Source organism: Pagrus major, chromosome 4 (genome assembly GCF_040436345.1).
Source record: "Pagrus major chromosome 4, Pma_NU_1.0".
NCBI lineage: Eukaryota > Metazoa > Chordata > Actinopteri > Spariformes > Sparidae > Pagrus > Pagrus major.
This window is the reverse complement of record NC_133218.1, coordinates 37,593,382-37,612,173: the sequence shown is the minus strand read 5'-3', so window position 1 is coordinate 37,612,173 and position 18,792 is coordinate 37,593,382. Positions and strand designations below refer to the sequence as shown.

The 18,792-nt window shown below is 39.7% G+C and overlaps 1 protein-coding gene across 1 annotated transcript in view; it reads left to right on the top strand.

The window, feature by feature from the left end:
- The window catches only part of LOC140994316 (protein kinase C alpha type-like), a 103,432-nt gene extending 85,013 nt beyond the window's left edge, over positions 1-18,419 (top strand). Inside the window, exons 4-7 of the mRNA XM_073463887.1 lie at positions 3,163-3,274; positions 5,215-5,343; positions 17,296-17,452; positions 18,281-18,419. Coding sequence (XP_073319988.1) covers positions 3,163-3,274; positions 5,215-5,343; positions 17,296-17,452; positions 18,281-18,419 — 537 coding nt within the window. The remainder of the gene's footprint in view (positions 1-3,162; positions 3,275-5,214; positions 5,344-17,295; positions 17,453-18,280) is intronic.
- Positions 18,420-18,792: the final 373 nt, after the last annotated feature.

Genomic DNA, 18,792 nt, shown 5'->3' with positions numbered 1-18,792 from the left:
TGGAAAAGTGGCAATCCTCCAGTTCTCATTCCGGCAGAGAGTGCCTCATAAGCTACAGGCTGAGTGCAGGAAATGAATGAATGAATGAATGACTGAATGAATGAAGGGAGGTGACAAGAACCCTACACTGTATAACATCGGTGATCAGTACTATACCACTTACCTTCAAACGGTACCCAGTTACCATAACAATGGCCATATGGGTTTTGACTTGACTTGAGACATGATGACTCGAATAACTTGTCTGTGTTTATTTTATGTTTAAATTTTAGTTTAGTTTTTTTCATCGTGTGTGTCAGTATTCATTTATTCAGTATACAAAATAACAAAACAGGGAGATAACTGGTTCTGCTTGTTCACCAGATCACGTCAGAAAACTTTACTTTACACCCACAGATATTTACTTAAGGTAGAGACTGCACCCAGTGCCATTTGCTTAGTTTGATAGCATATTTTTATTGAATTGTAAATGTTCTGCAGATTCAGGCAGAGTGCCAAGTGAAATGGCTCTTGAATAATATACATTGACATTTTGGAGCAGAATTGAATTGTCTGCCCAAAATGCTGATCAGCTAAATTGCTCTAGTGCCACAATGTATTATCCTCAGTTAAAGTCACACTACTGGTTCTGCTCAATCCACTGAAACATCCCTCAAGGGGTTAATTTATCTCTCCCACTGAAGCATTTTCTGTCAGCTGAGTTGAATATTTGACCAGTTTTTGCTTTATTGTCCTCCATCTCTGCTTGTTTTGACTTCATGGAAATGTGACTTTTCATACTAAATGCTCCCTTATTTGAGTATCCAAATGATCCATAAGTATAATGAATGCTGGCCCAGTGAGTGGTAATGAGCACATGATAAAAAAAGATGGTTGTTGCATTTACTTGGACAGGGAGCTGCCCCTGCAGGGCATGTGTTCAGGAATTACAAATACAAACAAAGCACATTGGGTGGGTTGTACCAGTGCTTTCTTATAATACAAGACCAATCCACATAACAGTGTCAGTATGCACAATGTAATATCGCCATGTTGGTGTTGTCCCTACAACATCATAATCACGGTGGCTTCAGGACCATCATTGCAACTGACCAATTACGTTTTTTTGTAATAGACACTGTGAAAAGGTCTGTTTCAACTGAAACCATCTTTTTCTAAACTTAAAGTCTATATGTTGACTAAACCTAACCAAACAGTGACAGAAAACTGGAAAGAAAAGGAAACTAATAAGTGAACAGTATAACAATATGTTCAATCAGGATACAAATCTCTGTTTCTCTGGATGAGAGTCCTGTGAAGTTGAAGCTCAAAATCCGGACTTTGACTCTTTCTTGTAACTAGAATGATGGTCCTGGAACAACATTATGATGATGTTCTAGGAAACAACACCAACATGGTGATATCAGATCGACAGTTTTACAATTGTATTCATTTTGATTATGTTGCATACTGTATATATACACTTGCTCTTATACAGTATAATGTAATAGATAATATCTATACTTATGTGGTAATCGTGGTAACAGTCTGCATCATTAATACTCAACGTTCAAAGTATATAAGTAAGGGTTTATTGTTTTCATTTTGAGTTTGGGTAATGGTACGTAACAATAAATATATCTTTTAGTATATGATGTCGAAGGAAATCATATATTAAAAGATAGTTTATATTAAAACTTATATACTTTGAATCAGTGCACTTGATTAACTATATAATAGGATTAATTTAACATGGTCAGGGGATAATGTAATCATGCAGCTTGACTGTGATTTTGGTCCCAGTGTGAATCTGCTGTGTGAATAACTCTTTTAGACATGCACAGCTGCGCACAAAGAGGTTCCAGCCTGTTTTACATCCCATAAAATGCTCCCTTGAGCACCATTAAAGCAGAATTAACACTCTAGAGGGACGGGTGATAAAATATTAGCTGTCCTCGTCAATAGTTAGCCTTTCGTTTTTTTAAGGGCAGTTCATCCGGTGTGACCTGCAAGATCCAACAGCCAAATGAATCTCTTCTATCAGGACATCCTCTTGATAAGACACACAGATCAAATCAGCAAAATATACCTCAGTACACAAATGTGCTCATAGTAAAGACCATAAACTCACTGTTGAGTAGCTACAACATAAAAGTAAGTTGCTGCAGGATATGACCAATAAAAAAAGAGGTGGAGTATTGGACTTGCATGGAGGAAATTAAGCGAACATAGAAGCCTACAAAGAGTGAATTATCTTTACAGAGACATGATTCAGCCTCTTGCTGCTCCTTTAACACACACTCATTTACAGTGTTTTGCTCTGCAATAAACCCTAATGTTTTTCACACTTTGACTAATATGATATTTATGTAGAGAGCCTGCAGCAATGAACTGCGATAATATGGAGGCCAATGATGAATGAAAAGCTCAGATGGCCTAGATGACTATTTACACACATGTACACAAACCATTTACTGAATGGCCAAAAAGACAACATTAATTGCACAATGCACACATTCTCATATATGGCAGTTTATGACCCTTATGTAGGAATGAAAACCAAGAAGCAGTTTCTTTGTCAGCATATGTGGTAATAACATGGAGAAGGTCTTGAAGTACTGAACTGTATTGAGGGCACTTACGTGATAATGGTATCCCCGATTGGGAAGTGAACTGTATTTGTTGCTTTGGATTTAATTTTATGAGAACAAACAACTCAATTCTCATTCGCTGGTGTGGTCAAGGAAGATGGAAAGACAACCCAGAAATGACGGTTTAATAAAAGGCTGCCACGGATTGATTGGCTGCCACTTGGAGTTCTATAAGAGCAGAAAATATGTGGTGATTGCAGTCAGGTTGGCAATCAGCGATGAATTGTCTGACACACAATGGCACCCTGTGATGAAATAGGTTGATTTTTTTCTATTATTCTTTCAATGGACTGTCAGAGGATAGAGCTGTAGTCGGCTGAAACAGTTTTTCAGCATAGATATTTTGAGATTTTTGTGATATGGAAAATCCTCTTAACATGAAGTATTTTAACACTCAGTGTGTGAATAACACACAAGAGCATATGTTCTTGAAGCTTTAACTAAGCTAAAGTTGGTAATTGGTTTGCCTTTTCAGTCTTTTCATTATTTTTCTGCTTCTTTATGGCTCATTTTTCTCTTTTTGTTCTTCCAGGACCCCAGAACGAAGCACAAGTTTAAGATCCACACCTATGGGAGCCCCACCTTCTGTGACCACTGTGGCTCTCTGCTGTATGGCCTCATCCACCAGGGCATGAAGTGTGACTGTGAGTTCAATTCCTGCAACCTCTTCCTCAGTAATTTAAATACGAACATTTTATCATGACGTCTGGACCATATTATTAACGATGAGTACTTCCTGAGTAGTATGAGTAGCCGTTTATGTTCTAAATTCTGCGTGTCAAGGTGAAAGTAGAAGCTCAAACAGTAATAGAGGCGAACGAATCCCACACTGCTCTGTTAAACAGGTCAATGTGCATGAGTGTGGCATACATAAGAAAATAATGGTTTGCTGTAAGTGGCTCCGCACACATTATGTTCTGTTTTAGAGCCACTTTATCAAAAACAGCCCATTGTTCCTCTTCACTGAGGGTCATAGGCCTCTGAATTTCTCCTCCCCCTTGACTTTCACTCATTAAAATCTCACATCGTCTATTTTCAGTGTGCAGCTATGTTCGGTGCACCCTGAATAGGCCTGCTATGAAAGCTATACCACGTCTTTATTAATATCCCTCCCTCGCTCTCCTTCCCTTTAATCTTGTGTTAGTGGATTAGCCTCAATGCCTTAATGAGCTCATAAATACACTATACTCCACCTGCTACGGACCCCCAGTTATGTGTAATGATCGCTCCGGGGTGTACATAAATAGAGATGTGGATTATTTTGGCAGATCAATTCAAGCTCTAATCACACCACAATAAGCTCACACTGTAGTATTTCTAAGCACTGGTGAGGACAGTCACAGTGAGGCAAAACAAAATAGTGATTTTTAAAATTACTTTTCACCTACTGACCTGGTGGCATAATGATGTAACCGTCTGTAACTGTTCCCAATCCATGAAATTTTGGTTCAGCTGGCTGACACACAGGCTGAGTATGCATCACATCGCAGTGCTGAATCTGGGTCATAACCTTGTTATCTCTTTCACACAGCTTTCAGAAAAACAATCCTTTAATAATGTGCCAAACATGTATGATTCATGGAACGAAATTGAAATATGTCCCTATATAGATGAAGTAAATCTGGCAGCTTACTGTATCTGAACATTAAGCCATACGAGGCTGCACGCATTGGTTTTATGAATATTTTATTCATGTTATGACTTATTCTCGTTGCTGTAGGTCATAGCTACTTTATGATCTATGATTTTAAAATATATGTTAGAAAATACATGAATACTTGAAAACCTATATAACCAACAGATGAATAAATCCAGGTCAATGGCATCGTTATCAGTAAGGCTGCACAATATATTGTTTCAACATCAACACCTTAATGACCACATGTGTAATAGTCACATGGCAGGACGTGCAATGTCAAATTAACTCAAACACATCCGGCTACAACTGCTGCTTGATACATAAAGAAGACTTGCATGGTTCTCATTTTGACTCTGATCAGGACTAATCTACGGTACAAGAAACATCTGTGCAACATTACATAATATAGTCCAATTTAAGGATTCTTGGACACGTGGGAGTTTGTTGCTTGTGCCTGACATGCAGGCTCTGCATGCACAGCAAACCTCTATCAGCAGGGCCTGTTTTGGTTGTTTGATAGAGCTATCCAAGTTATCTGGAGGAAATTCCTCATTTTGCAATTATTTTGACAGATATTGCAACTACAATATGTTGCAGGATTAGTGGGTATGCTCATTTTTGCATTATGATTTTCATTTTCTCTGAAAATTAAAATCATGTTGTTGTGACATTTGATGGGTTCTGTACCAAACAAACATGTTTTCTTACATCTAGATCTACCTCCAGTACTTCATTATACTCCTGTTTTGTAAAACATTTTACATTTCATTAAAAAAATTGCAGCCTTTGTGATTTGGATATTACACTTATACATGCCATATTGTGATATTGATAATATTTTGATTTATTATGCACCCCTAAATAAAAAGCATGAAGCTAAATCTTTATCTACATACATATATTGTCCTGATGTCCTTGATCTCCTCTCTCTCTTTGTTCCTGCAGCCTGCGACATGAACGTCCATAATCAGTGTGTTATGAATGTGCCCAGCCTGTGTGGAACCGATTACACTGAGAGGAGGGGGCGTCTTTACCTGAAGTGTGAGGTCAGCGTGGACAAGCTGCAGGTCACAGGTAGGCCTTCTACCCGCCCCTCTCTCTGTTAGCTCACGCTGTATCGAATAGGCTTAAAAAGGCAACGTGTGTGTGTGTTTATGTCAGATGCTTGGTGAAGACGTGTGTGTGTGTGTGTGTCACTGCGGTTAAGCTGAGTGTGTCGTGTTTGCAGAAGCCGTTGTTCTGTTTATCGATTGTGAACCTGGATCAGTTTCGACACTTTGCCCTTTTTTGTTGATAAACCACGACTGTCTGATTTCACACGTCGCCATTAACCTGAACTGAACCTGTTCGCTCTGCCTTATCTCTGCCCGCTTGTGACGCAGGGATTCCAACTGCTAACTGCTCGTCCGGCCTTATGACTATCAGCTATCAGTATGCTGCAAAGGCCACTCCCTTTCGGTGCGCGGATCGATAGAGCCTCTCCTGTAAGGAACAATTCACAGTTACGACACACTTGGAAGGCAATCCCAATCCAAATATATTATAGTCCTGCAGTGGTGTGTGGTCTGCTGCGTGGGCCTCGTGTTGTTACTCTTTTTAACAGTCACGACTTGCTCTGTGTTGGCTGCAGTTCCTGATGCAACTGAATTGTCTCTGCAGAGCAAATTGATCGCTTGAATTCAATGATATTAATTTGTGTCTCATCTAAATGGCACAAAGGCAGGATGTGAGCAGGGTCATGGCTTTACAATCCTCTGTCTGAGCAATATTCATTAGAAGGCTATTCTATGTGATCCTATCACTGGCTCTTCTACCCATTTTAATTACTGATGCCTCCGTTTTCAAAGGAACACCTGGTCTTTGCTCAGAAAAGGGTTTAATGAGATACTATTAATAGCTTTTACTTAATGGAATGTAATGAATAGTGATGTCCAGAGACTTTTCACTTCCTTTACAAATCTTCTGGCAGACATTTGTTAATATTGTCTGAACAGCACAAAAAAAGAGTAAGGCTATCTAAAGAGGATGCATGTCATATGTAATGTTAAGGGTGAAGATTCATGTCTCTCTGAATCTACTCCATTGTCAGTCTCTATACAACAGGATGTTTTAGCGAGAGAAATGTCAGCTCAGTGAATCGTACAACTATAAAGCCACAAGCGTTCTGGGTATATAAGATGTCCATGACATTAATTTCTACCACTATTTGCTCTACCCAAACTTAGCGGCTCATTAATGTTTTTATGTATTTATTTAGTATTCTTTACTCGTTCATCTTTGCATGCCTCGGATGTTTTCCAAATACAAACGATGCATGCAACAAGTCACAAATTATTTGACAATTCCTGATTGTTGATTTAGCAGACAGTGTTCAACAATCCTCTCAGAGCAATTAATGACCGAGCAGCTGCTGTGGTTGAGCTGCGATAGTTTCATATTGTGAGGTTGCGAGTCCCTGAGTAAAAGTAGCACAAAAATGAACAGTGTGTGTTTATTGGCTGTGAGTGTGGAGTTGTCAGTTTTCAATACACAGTGAGGGATTCGACATGGCTGTTGCAGGATTCTGCATCACTGAACGTAGTCAAAGTCCTTTCAGGCAAGGCTTGCCACTCGGCAGCCATCTTTGCCAGGCCCCTATCTAAATGAATGGGGAGAGAGCCATAACTTCACTTTCAATGGTCACCAGGACATAAAAACTGCAAGTATAGAATCACTATTCGAAAAGCAGACGATTGGAATTTGAGGGAAAGGGGTGGGATATATATGTCATCTGTGATACAGATTTTTCTATTCAAAATGCTTGTGATGGTTTGTCTCTTCTCTCCTAAGGTCTCTTAAGTAGCTCTGTTACAAATTCTGGCTGGTTTCACAAGCTTACACTGGAGTTCATGAATTAATGTAAACAGTTTATACAGTTCTGTGTGCAGAAATACAGATAGATTGAAACTGAATAAAACTACATAGCAGTGGTTAATAGTGATTCTTAGATTTTAATATTAAAAGACTTGGAAATAATGAAATATGCACACTGCACGTTGGCCAAAGTGTCTGCATCGCCTCCTCACATCAGTTTCTGATGTAAAAGCTGCAGTACAACAGTGTGTTATTCTACAGGAGCCCATTTCGCCTTGTATTTCGAGGCATGCTGTAAATCCCCCGGCTGTAATGCTAGCTCATTAGCACATCTGCTAGAACAATAGTGACTGCGAGGAGCTGACAGCAGGCACACATAATCATTCAATTAGCTGGCGTTTAACAGAGGTCAGTGCATCGTGAGACCCTGGCACTGAACCTCACCGAATTATTCACTTATCAAATTATCACTAGAGGGAAGAGGGTAGTATTGGCAGGGAAGTGGTGCAACACTCATGCCTAACACAACACAAACATTAGGAAACATTAGTGTAGTAACGAACAACATCACTTCTTTGTCTTGTCTTTTTATTCACTCAAGCACTTTTTTTGTGATGACTAATCTCAAGCATGATCTCACATGAGATAGTTTGATTTTCCGGAGAATGTGTTTCTTTTAGTTCTTGTAAATCCTATCTAGCTCTTCAAATAGTTGATTAAAACGTAGCCATTAAAATGTGCTTATGGCCAAGTGTTGTACAAGTGAAATACCTAAACAGTGACAACAGTTTAAACACAGTGGAGCGCACTTAAAAGCATCTTGAGTTAGTCAAAAATAGTGGCCAAAATATTTATTCAGTATTTTGGGCTGAGACCTTTTATTTCCCCTTCTCCATCTAGTGTCTCCTCATAACTTGCATTCTGCTCTCACAAGCCAGTCTTTTGCTTCAGTGCATTTGCTATTTGTGCAATTAATGCAGTTTATACTGTTATTATTGTCTCCTCCTCCAGTGTTAAGTTATAGGACTGAATTCAAAAGGAAAAAACGTTCAAGGTGAAATCTACACTTGAATGAACACTGACCCTTTGCACTGCCACAGACTACTCTCAACTCGTGATAATGATGTTTAGTATGTGTTAAAATATATCACACTTGTATGTGCATAAGCATACATAAATGTGTATGTGTGTACACCAGGGATGGTAAACCATTATCAGCTGCGGCAGTGTTTGGTTTGTGTGAAAACCTGCGACTCTGGGACACATACTGTAGTAGTTAATTCCTGGTGTGGACAAAACATGCGTGTTATCATTTGCATGTGTTCTTTTTTTTTTTTTTTTGCTTGTGTGTAGGTGTGTGTATGGAACTGCTGTATCAGCCCGCAGCCCACTCAGGCCAGATTGTATCGCAGATTACATTAGCTGCTGTAGACGCCTTGCAGACAGCCTGCCACACTGAATTGTGTTGCAGTAGATTGTGAAAAGGTGCAGTGGATGCATCATTTTCAGAGCGTGATCCTTTTATTAGGATGTGTATGCGCAGGCAGCGTATTTTTGCATGCATTTTTTCTACAAATAGTGTGTGGACACTGGGGCTAAGCTAGCTGTTGATGGTAACTAGATACCTCCAAACTGTAGGCTGGCTGCTGTATGTTACATATTGAATACAGCAGATGCTTTGGAGTTGTTGAAAAGCAACTTCACAGAGACAAATTAAGTTACGGATGATGTATAATGAGTGATATAACTAATTATTTCTGCCATTGAGTAATTAGTAAGACATAATTATTTTTTTCAATATGAAACCAGTAATGAGCTAATTATTACATGACACTGAGAAACGAAGGTGAAGCTGTTGACACAAATCCCTAGATCCCACTCCTCTGTGCCAGTAAGAACAAAGAGAAAATAGAGCCATCTGAGTCAACATAAAAGCATACTTGAATTACACCAAATTTTTTTTTATTTGGCTTCGGTGGGGTTTTGTTTCCCAATTCAAATCAAGTAGGTTCAAACCAGGTTTGAGAGCAAAGCACCACACTGACATCTGGTGTGGTCTCTGGAAAGTGATCAACCTCTTTCTGTCATTTGATATATGTATATATATTTATATACATACACATATATAAACGTACACACACATATATATGTGTGTGTATGTTTATATACATTGTCCTCAAATTCTTGGCTCAAATGAAATTCGAAATTTTTAACCTGAAATGACTAAAAGATAATAATTGCCCTCAACGTTTTTTTACATATGTGCAAAACCCAATTAATGTGGTGCCATTAAGCTGAGAGGGAAAGCATGATTGACTGAGTGCAAAATGTTGAGCACAAGATTCCCCCAACCAGCCAGTAAAGGACACACACATGCTCAACTTTGAGGGGAGAATGACTCCAATTTCTTTCGGGATTCACCACGTGCCCGAGCCAAAATGTTCAGCAGGAAGTGACTCGGCTGCCAGTCGAAGCAGCTGTCCTCTAAACCCGTACCTCCGACCAACACATGGACTCCAACCAGACCAATGACAGCAACGACACTGAGATGGCAAAATCAAATAATGAGTCACTCAGATGCACAAGAGATATGTGTGTAGTCTCCAGAAACATGTGAGAGCTTCTGTTTTTGTCAACGAGGGTGGATGGAGATGGAGATGGGAGGGGAGGTGCTGAAGGAGACAAAACAAGTCCTGTTTCTCTGGTGGAGCCCACTAACCTTCTATCCTCCGCCTCTCATTACTGTTAACACACAGCTCCTCTCTGTCCGTCGGCACTGTGGACACCACCCTCCTGTGTGTGTCAGCAACACCATTGTTCATTGACTTGGTGCATACATCCAGAATAAACTTGGGAGAGGGCATTTCTGTAATTTCTGTTCATATTATTTTATTCATCCTCATCACTGTGCCTCAATGTGTGTGCAGGCATGTGCATGCTACCTTGCAGCCTGCGTGTCCTTTGGGATTGTGTGTGAGAGACAGTGGTAATAATTACATTTCCGTTTTGTTCCCTCGTTGACTCACCCAGTTCTGTGGAAAAGCCTCACTTAACAAGCCCTCTGCTCTCCGTTTCACTTCCCTCCTCTCCTCTTTTTAATCGCTTCTTTCACCTCTTCATTAGATTTATCATCTCGCCTCAATGTCCTGATCTGTTTTCTGCTTTTTGTTACACTAATGCTGCTGTAAGAGTCAATGCGTTATATATGTAGGTGCAGTGTGGGTGTGTGTAGGTCAGATTGGTGAGCAGAGTGAATATAGTTGTGGGTGGATCAGGGAAGCCAGATTTTACTTTTGTACCTTCTGGAGGTGTAGCTGCCCTTTACAGGGAAAAGACAAAAATGCACCCTAAACACTGTTAAGATATCCTGGCTGATGCAGCAAGAAACAATCTGCTTGCTTTTCTATTTTACTGTTGTTTGAAGAAAACAAAGCCAAATGTTACATGTGAAACATCAGAAAGAGATATTAACAGTGCTGCTACAACCACAGCTTCCATCTTTGTAATTAGTTAAACGTTAGTCATTACTTTTTATCTGTAACACTTACAACTTGGGTACAATTACATCTGGAGAAGATGTCTTGGCAGCATCCTGGGAAATGTTGGAAATCATGAACTGAGCAGTGATATTCTACAACGCTTTGCAGCAAAACTGTCATTGCACGTTTCTTCCTGCCTTCAACCCTTTTATCTCATTTCACTTGCCTCAGTCTCGCATCTCCCTACATCACCTCACTTTCATTCTTTTTCAGGCTATTATAGGGTGCTCACTGTAGGCAGCCTCAAGTGTCAGATTTTAATTCTCACTTGTAAAAAAGAACAGTCTAGTATAAAAGACCAGATGGAATTAACAGTAAAGTAGTACAAATTATCACGTCACAGAGAGCGAGGACATAGGCCGGAATATTTGTGTGTGTTTTTGTTTGTGTGTGTATAATAGTTTGTAGTCCTCCTGACATCCATGCAGTGCCATGAGCTTGAGCATGAAGAACCACTTGGTTGCCGTAGTTCAGCTTTCCCCCCATGTTTAGTACATTCTTTGCAGATATATTTGCTTTTTTGCATTCTCATGTCCCATTTATCTCCTTCCCTATCCTGCTCAATGGTGCAGCCCATCCTCGTGATTGAGCTGACCATCTTGATCCCTTTCTTCCCCCTTTCTATCAAATAAGATCTGGTTCTTAAAAGTTCCAATTTGTAAGAAGAAAGTTGATTTTTGAGTCTCATTCCCAACTAGTCAATTACCTTCGCTCTGGGTTTTCCAACTCGTCAGATACTGATGGTGGTCGACCCAACCTACCAATCCAAACCATCAGTATCAACTTTCTTAAAAATTGGACCTTGGACTGGTTATTTTCAAGATTCTTTGAACTTCTAGCACTTTTGCAAACCAGCATGCGTTTCTACCAGTTTCGGGTGAAACCATTGTATTCAGGGATGCATCATCAACAGAGGGTGTCGCACAAAGATGGATAAGACAAGCCCACTTTGGTTCACACTTCAGGTCAAGCAGAGGTATGCACTCTACTTGGTGCCAATCTAGTTTTTTCTGTAATTTAATATCTTGAAATTCTTGATCAGTATACACTGTTGTTATCCCCTCTTTATCCCTTGAATATTACCAGTAAGTAATATGGAAGGGGTGATTTCCTGCCTTTTATTGTTGGCTTTCTAAATCCAAGGAAGACTTGCTGGAAGGCAGTGGAGTCGGGGCTAAATCAAGTTTCCTGGTCTTGGGTTTGGATGCAGCCTTCGGGTTGCCAAGTAATGATCACCGCCCAGTGATCTGAATACTGCCACTGCTTCCACTCTGCAGCCCTTTCTTCCAGTCATTTCCATTTCTTTGTAGTGTCTGAGTCATTGGGAAGGAAAGCCAACAGGTTCTTGCCAAGAGAAAATTTACTTAAAAATCCTGCTATTAAATTTTCCCTCTGAATCAGAGTTGAGATGGAGCAGCTGACAACACTTGTGTTGGTACCAATGCCAACACTTTTCCACTGCGGGACTGCAGTGTCTCCATCTGAACAGATCTATAATTATTCTAAAAATATGACCATTCAAAACACTGTAATAGATTTGATTTATACCCCATTACAGTGCATTTTCAGCCCACATGCATCCGATCTTAAATAAATCAACTGATTGTGCTGAGATTGTCCTTTAGTTTAGCTCACTAGCTCATGTGCCCTCCATGAAGGTATGCTGATCACTCCACTTCCTTCATGCTGATGTGGTATTACATTATAAAGCAAACAGTCCTGCTGAGCAACAAGCCGTTTTTCAGAGCAGCTTTTAAGCAGTGGGCTCTCAAAGAACGCAGTGTTTCACTGAGAGGGTGGAGAGCGAATCTGGTGGTTTAAGTTTTGTAGACGGTGTTTACACAGGGAGGCGAAGAACAAATATGGCTGGCCTCATCTTTGAGGTGGGGTCATCTGGTGTCAGCTGAAGACAAGGCTTTGTGTGTTTGCGTGTGTTCTCACAACTCATGTAAACTCTTGAAAGAACATAGGAATGTATGAATTTTAGTGGTCGTCGTATAGTGTAGCTGTGCACCACCAGAAAGAAACATTAGGTTGTTGTTGTCTCCACACACAGATAAACACATTCATGTACAGTGCAGGAACACGGATCATTTTTTTTTATAATTGTTCTTGCATTTTGGCTACAACTTTGTCTTTTAATTTTTTGTAAACCTTTTCTAAACCTAACTAAATTCTCAGAATCATTTGACTATTTGCAATCTGGCTCATAGTCGGACATTTGATCGCTATCATCACTAACAAATAAAACATGGACACATTTATGTAACGTACTGCTACAACAATCACAAGGTCCATGGAAATATCAACAATTTCTGACAGTTAAAGATCTTAAGAAAAGTTGTGTGACTGTTCTCATAACTCTATCTTCGTATGGACCATATTTTATGGTTTGCCTCCATCATATTAAGACACACACTCACTCTCTCGTTCTTTCGGTGTCTGTGAACCTCATACGACAGCTGAACCTTGCTGTCGTGTGACTTCTGTCGGCAGGCTCCTAGAAGCCATGTCATTGATATTCCCAGTCTGTCGTCCTACCCTGCCTCGGCTCCCTCTTCTCAGCATGTTGCACCCTGGTGATTTGAACATGGGCCTCTTCCTTTCACTTTTTCCCTTCTTGCTAGGCCTTTCTGTCGTCTTTGTTCTCCTTTTACGCTTTATTCTGTGAAACAGAACAGTGACAGAAGAGCATCTTTATCCTCTGCTCACCTTTTTTAAAATGGAGAATGCATACCGATAGTTTACAGTGGTACCTGCAGTAGTTGAAACCCCACTAGGAGCAAATTTCATGAGTCAGGATCACAGAGGGAAATCATATGTGCTGATTAGCTGCCATGAGTTCAGACAGCTCAGTAAAGTGTGGCTGTGTTTGAAATTTGATTATACAAAGCTGATAAGTCATAAAATAACATGTAACGTGTGATGGGTGTTCAGCTTGGCTCAGATTTTCAGCAGTCTTATCAGGTCAGCAGATATTATTTTTCCAAGGTTTTGGTTTGTTTTAGTTGGAGTTCAACAAGGTGCTTTTTGTAGAACTGCATCTCATTTCAACTTGCTCTGCTGTTTGACTGCAGGCCAAGATAGTTGGGAAGACTTACGGCCCCTCCTTTGTCTTTTGTGTGTGTGTGTGTGTGTGTGTGTGTGTGTGTGTGTGTGTGTGTGTGTGTGTGTGTGTGTTTGTGTATCTATTTGCATTTGTTTCTAAACTCACTGGCACACAGATAAATGGCAACATTAAGCATTTTAAGACATGTACTAACTGACAGTAGAAATTCAGGTTTTCCAACAAAGATTTGACCTTTAACCAGAAAAAGTTGACACCACAAAGCCTTGGATTGTGAGCTTGTTTCTCTGCAATACAGCTGAGAGTAATTACTGTAGTACTACTCACACATCTTGTTTGGATAAGCTATACAATTATATGGAGGGGAAAGCACAGTGCCAGCCAAGCTATATTAGACAGTCTAGAGTGCCCCCTACTGACCATGACCTGAAGTACACTTGATAGATATTAAACAGTCTCTTTTTGTTGGTCAAACACAACAAATTAAGATCAAATCAACTTTCAAATTCAGCCTGCACACATTCTGCAATACCTAGCTTCAGTATGTGCTAATACAGAAATGGTGTTTAGCATAGATGCAGATGTTTTAAATGGTGATGAATGTTTTGGTAGTTTATGACTCAGTAGTTTGTTATCTGTCATCTTTTTAATTGCTCTATGTTTTATGTATGCAATGATCTAATTGTGCTGCTACCGGTCTTGGCAAGGACTTGGCAAGTTGAATAGAAATGAAATAAAATAAAATACAATGTATTTTTGTATTTTGATATTCTATCCCCAGATTTCCACTTCCAGTACTTTTTGAGATGTTATCCCAGAAATGTCTAACGCATCATCTCAGTTCAAACTGCATTATTTATATGGTTTGTGTTGCTTGACATTAATTCTGTAGTTGGATAACATCACAGTCATTACAGTCCATTCGTTCTGGACAGGATGATTGAGTCAAATAATTATTCAGACTAATTACATTAGGCAGGGCAAGTTTATTTATACAGCACCATTCAGACACAAGGCTATTCAAAGTGCTTTACAGGAGCGTAGAAATACATTAAGAGTAACACAATTAGAAAACTTTAGTTATGAATCTAATTATTTTAAAGTCACAGTAAACAGTAATGGTTTAAAGGTGCAATACATAAGAATTTAACTTTAAAACATTCAAAAATGAACTAAACCTATTAACAGAATGTGAAGAAATTTCTGTTTTGGCGTTTTGACACAGAATAATGCTGGTTATCATGCTACCTTCAGTAGCCTTCAGTAGCATGCTAACCAGCGGTCCAATGCTCCTGTACACTGTACACCAACACTCCCAGTCATTGCTCAGAGCTCCTAATCCCAGGCATACTTGTGTACAGTAAACTAATGAGCTAACTGCAGCTACAGGTAGCTGTGCCAAGCCAGTGCAGTGATTTAAGGACCGATGCAATGTGCTTCATTTTCTTGGTTTAGTGAGGCAGCAGCATTAGCAGCACGTTAGATCAAGCATGACCGCTGATTATCTTCCACAGTCGTGTACACAAGTACAGGCCACTGAACAAATGTCCCTGTGAAGGTCTGTTTAGGTGCTGTGACTTTGCATACATACGGCTACAGCATGACATATTCAAAACATGAACTTTACAATGCAAAAGTACAAAGATGAAGAAGGAGCATTTGGTTATAGATTATTAAAAGATTCAGTGAGTGTTCATGAATTCACAGCTTAGATGTCCACCTCCACTTTCTTGTGTTCTATAGGTGTCGAGACACTTTTAAATCACCCCATGTGCATCCAGTCTATTTAAGTTGACACACAGATAATCCTATGATAAACTGTACAGCCTAGTACATGAGCAGCCAACTGCTTTTTCAGAGATACGGCACACATCAACATTTATCCTACGGTCGTTATTTTTACAGCCAGCACCCCAGTAAATGCACAGACTATTAGGGACCATCTGCTATTCCATCAAGGAGATGAAACAGACAAAACGTGAAAGCCTTATTGAGCGCACATATTACATTTATTCCTACTCCATTTCACCTCTTCGGGTGAAATGAAAAGAGAGAGGAATGAGGGAAAGGCAGCAAGGTTCAATTATCTGCATATCCAAGAAAGCAGCAAAAAAAGAAGTCTATCTGTGTTTCCTTTCTCTGCTGCAAAGTGCATCCATATTAGAATGCACTAGAGTAGAAACACAGTGAACAGTCTTTCTTTGGTGCCTGTAGATGGACTTGACACCTTCTCCACTGGATTTCTGAGAAAGCAGAGGGTTGCCAGCTCAGGAATCGCTCAATACCTTCCCACACCTAGAGTTACTTATGCGAGCTGGTATCTGTCTCTCTTCTTCTCAAGTGTGCTAGCTCACTGTCTCACTCCTTTCTGTGTGTGTGTGTGTGTGTGTGTGTGTGTGTGTGTGTGTGCGCGCGCGCACACTCTACAGCAGCTCCCTCCAAACTTCACACTTCGCTAATGTTGCTCAACACCCAAATCCTGCACCACAGGTGCTGAGAATAAAAGCAAACAATGGACAGGTACTTCCTGTTGGCTCAAATAGCTATTTGATTCTATTTGTTGCATCCACACATATAATAAAATGAAGCCACTTTGTCGTGAAAGGTTTTGCCAGTGGCTCAAATAATAAAATAGCACCATAAGGTACTGTTGGTGTGACCTTTGTCTCTGCTCTTTAAGATCGTTGCTGTATTAAGTGATGACAACCCCCTTTTGATTTTAAATACCTCTTAATCCTATCCATACTGTATCTCATTTAGTGTATTCCAGCTAATACAGTGGGTTTAGCATACTTGATAAGTGCCTTCCTCCCCAGGTCAGAGGTCAATTTACCTCTTCGCTAATCAGGCTGCCATTGTAGTGTGACTGACAGGGCCACATGGAGAGATTTCTGGGGTCTCCAGGGCCTGAGCAAGGCAGGCAATCAACCTGTCCCTGTGGGGAGACTCTGCATGTAGATAAACACAGCATTTGTGTGTAAGTGTGTATGTCTGAATGTGGGTAAGGATGTGTTTATGTGTGTGTTTGTGTGTGTCCTGTACTGTGGCTCAGGTCTGGCAGTGCTCCAATGCTCAGGGCTAATGGAGTGCTAATGTCCCTGGTGTGCCCTTGTTTACTGAGCAGCTAAATACAGGAGGAGAAGACGAGAGCCTTCGCCTATTTAAGCATGACACAGCCTGCAATTTCCAATCCCTGTTCTCATTAAACTTCCAGCACTTGCTCCCTATTGGGCTCTTCGCCAGAGACCACCCTCATAGGCTGTGACTCACCGTTTGATCTTCAACACCTGCATTTTATTCAGCTGATGTTCACATGTCGCTTCAAGAATGAGAAAGCGATTTGTACTGAAGAAACCACACAGAACGTGAATGAAGTCTTCAGTGTAGATAGAAGACAATGTGTTCATTTAACTATTGAAACTAAGCTTATTAAACAAATCTATCACGTGTCAGTACAGTAGCCAGCAGCTCACTATGTTGTACATATACTCTACATACACTCTGTATAAAACATCTGTCTCGATAGATAAGTTAACCATTTCTCTCTGTTCTTTACCTCCCTGTCAGTGGGTGAAGGCAGAAACCTGATCCCCATGGACCCCAACGGCCTGTCTGACCCGTATGTGAAACTCAAGCTCACACCAGACCCCAAAAATGAGACCAAGCAGAAGACCAAAACCATCCGCTCCAACCTCAACCCCAAATGGAATGAGACCTTTAATTTGTGAGTCAATCACCTGCTGTGACGGCTTCACCGCACTTTTGAATAAATGACATTGTGACAGAATGATTAAGGTGAATGTAAGGTCAGCAGTACATTAAAAACAGCTGTTTATACGACTGCTTCATCTTCTAATGCTGATACTAATTATGCTAAAGATTATAATACGTCTGCCACTACTGATATGGGTTCACCACTGTTACTACAGTACATCCCAGTACACTATGATCTACTCACCAAACCTTGCCTTACCGTCAAAGGGGTGGTGTGTTAAGTTGTTTGTGGATTTTTTTTTAGTTTGAGCCGATACTAGAGTTTAGAAGTGTTTTATTTGATTTTTTTTAAGTTACTGATACCGATATAGCTAATTTTATAAATTAAATGATAGTATTTAACTTAACGGTTTCATCGCATCAATAAAAAATAGATATTTGTGAAATTATGATAAATGTGGGAAAGTATTTTTATGAGGAAAGAAACTTAATTTTATGTAAAAAAAAAAAAAAAAAAGAGATATATATATATATATATATATATACATATATATATGGCTATTCACATTTACAGATTTGTCATGTTATTTTACATGAGACATGTAAAAGCAAAGTCATTTTTTGTAATTCTGTTGATATTTCCTTGTATTACAAAAATATCTGCAAAATGTTTTACCTTAAATGAAGAAGAATTAATTACTTACCTTTATTTTTAAATCATTTAGTTTTTACTCCTAGCACTAGTGCAGTTACTATTATTGCAGCTCTGACATATTTGATGTTGAATGTCATTGCGACTGAAGTCCGATCACATGTGGACCCTCTCTGTGTTGTATAGCAAGCTGAAGCCGACAGATAAGGACCGCCGGCTGTCAGTGGAGGTGTGGGATTGGGACCGGACCACTAGGAATGACTTCATGGGGGCCCTTTCCTTCGGTGTATCAGAGCTCATGAAGTCTCCAGTCTGTGGCTGGTAACACTCACTTCCATGTTGTTATCTAATGCATTGTTTGAATTGAAAGTGTGATATTTGCCAGGAACATACGCAACACATAAAATACTAATGAGGAAGAACAAATGATTCCTTTTCTTCTATGAAAAACGTTATTTAAAACTTAAACCTTAGTCTCTTTTCACCACTGTGAGAACTTCATTTGAAGTACTATTTCATTATTATTTCATTTTTACTTTTGTGTGTCTCTGTCAGGTAATTTACACTGAGCATACCTAAGCCAATTAAATCTAGTTAAATTATATAATAAAAAACATGATGCTAATGATATTGAATGATTAAGGTTGGTTGTTTGTTTACAATAAACTAAAGCAGGCCCAGTCGGTTAAGATGAGTGG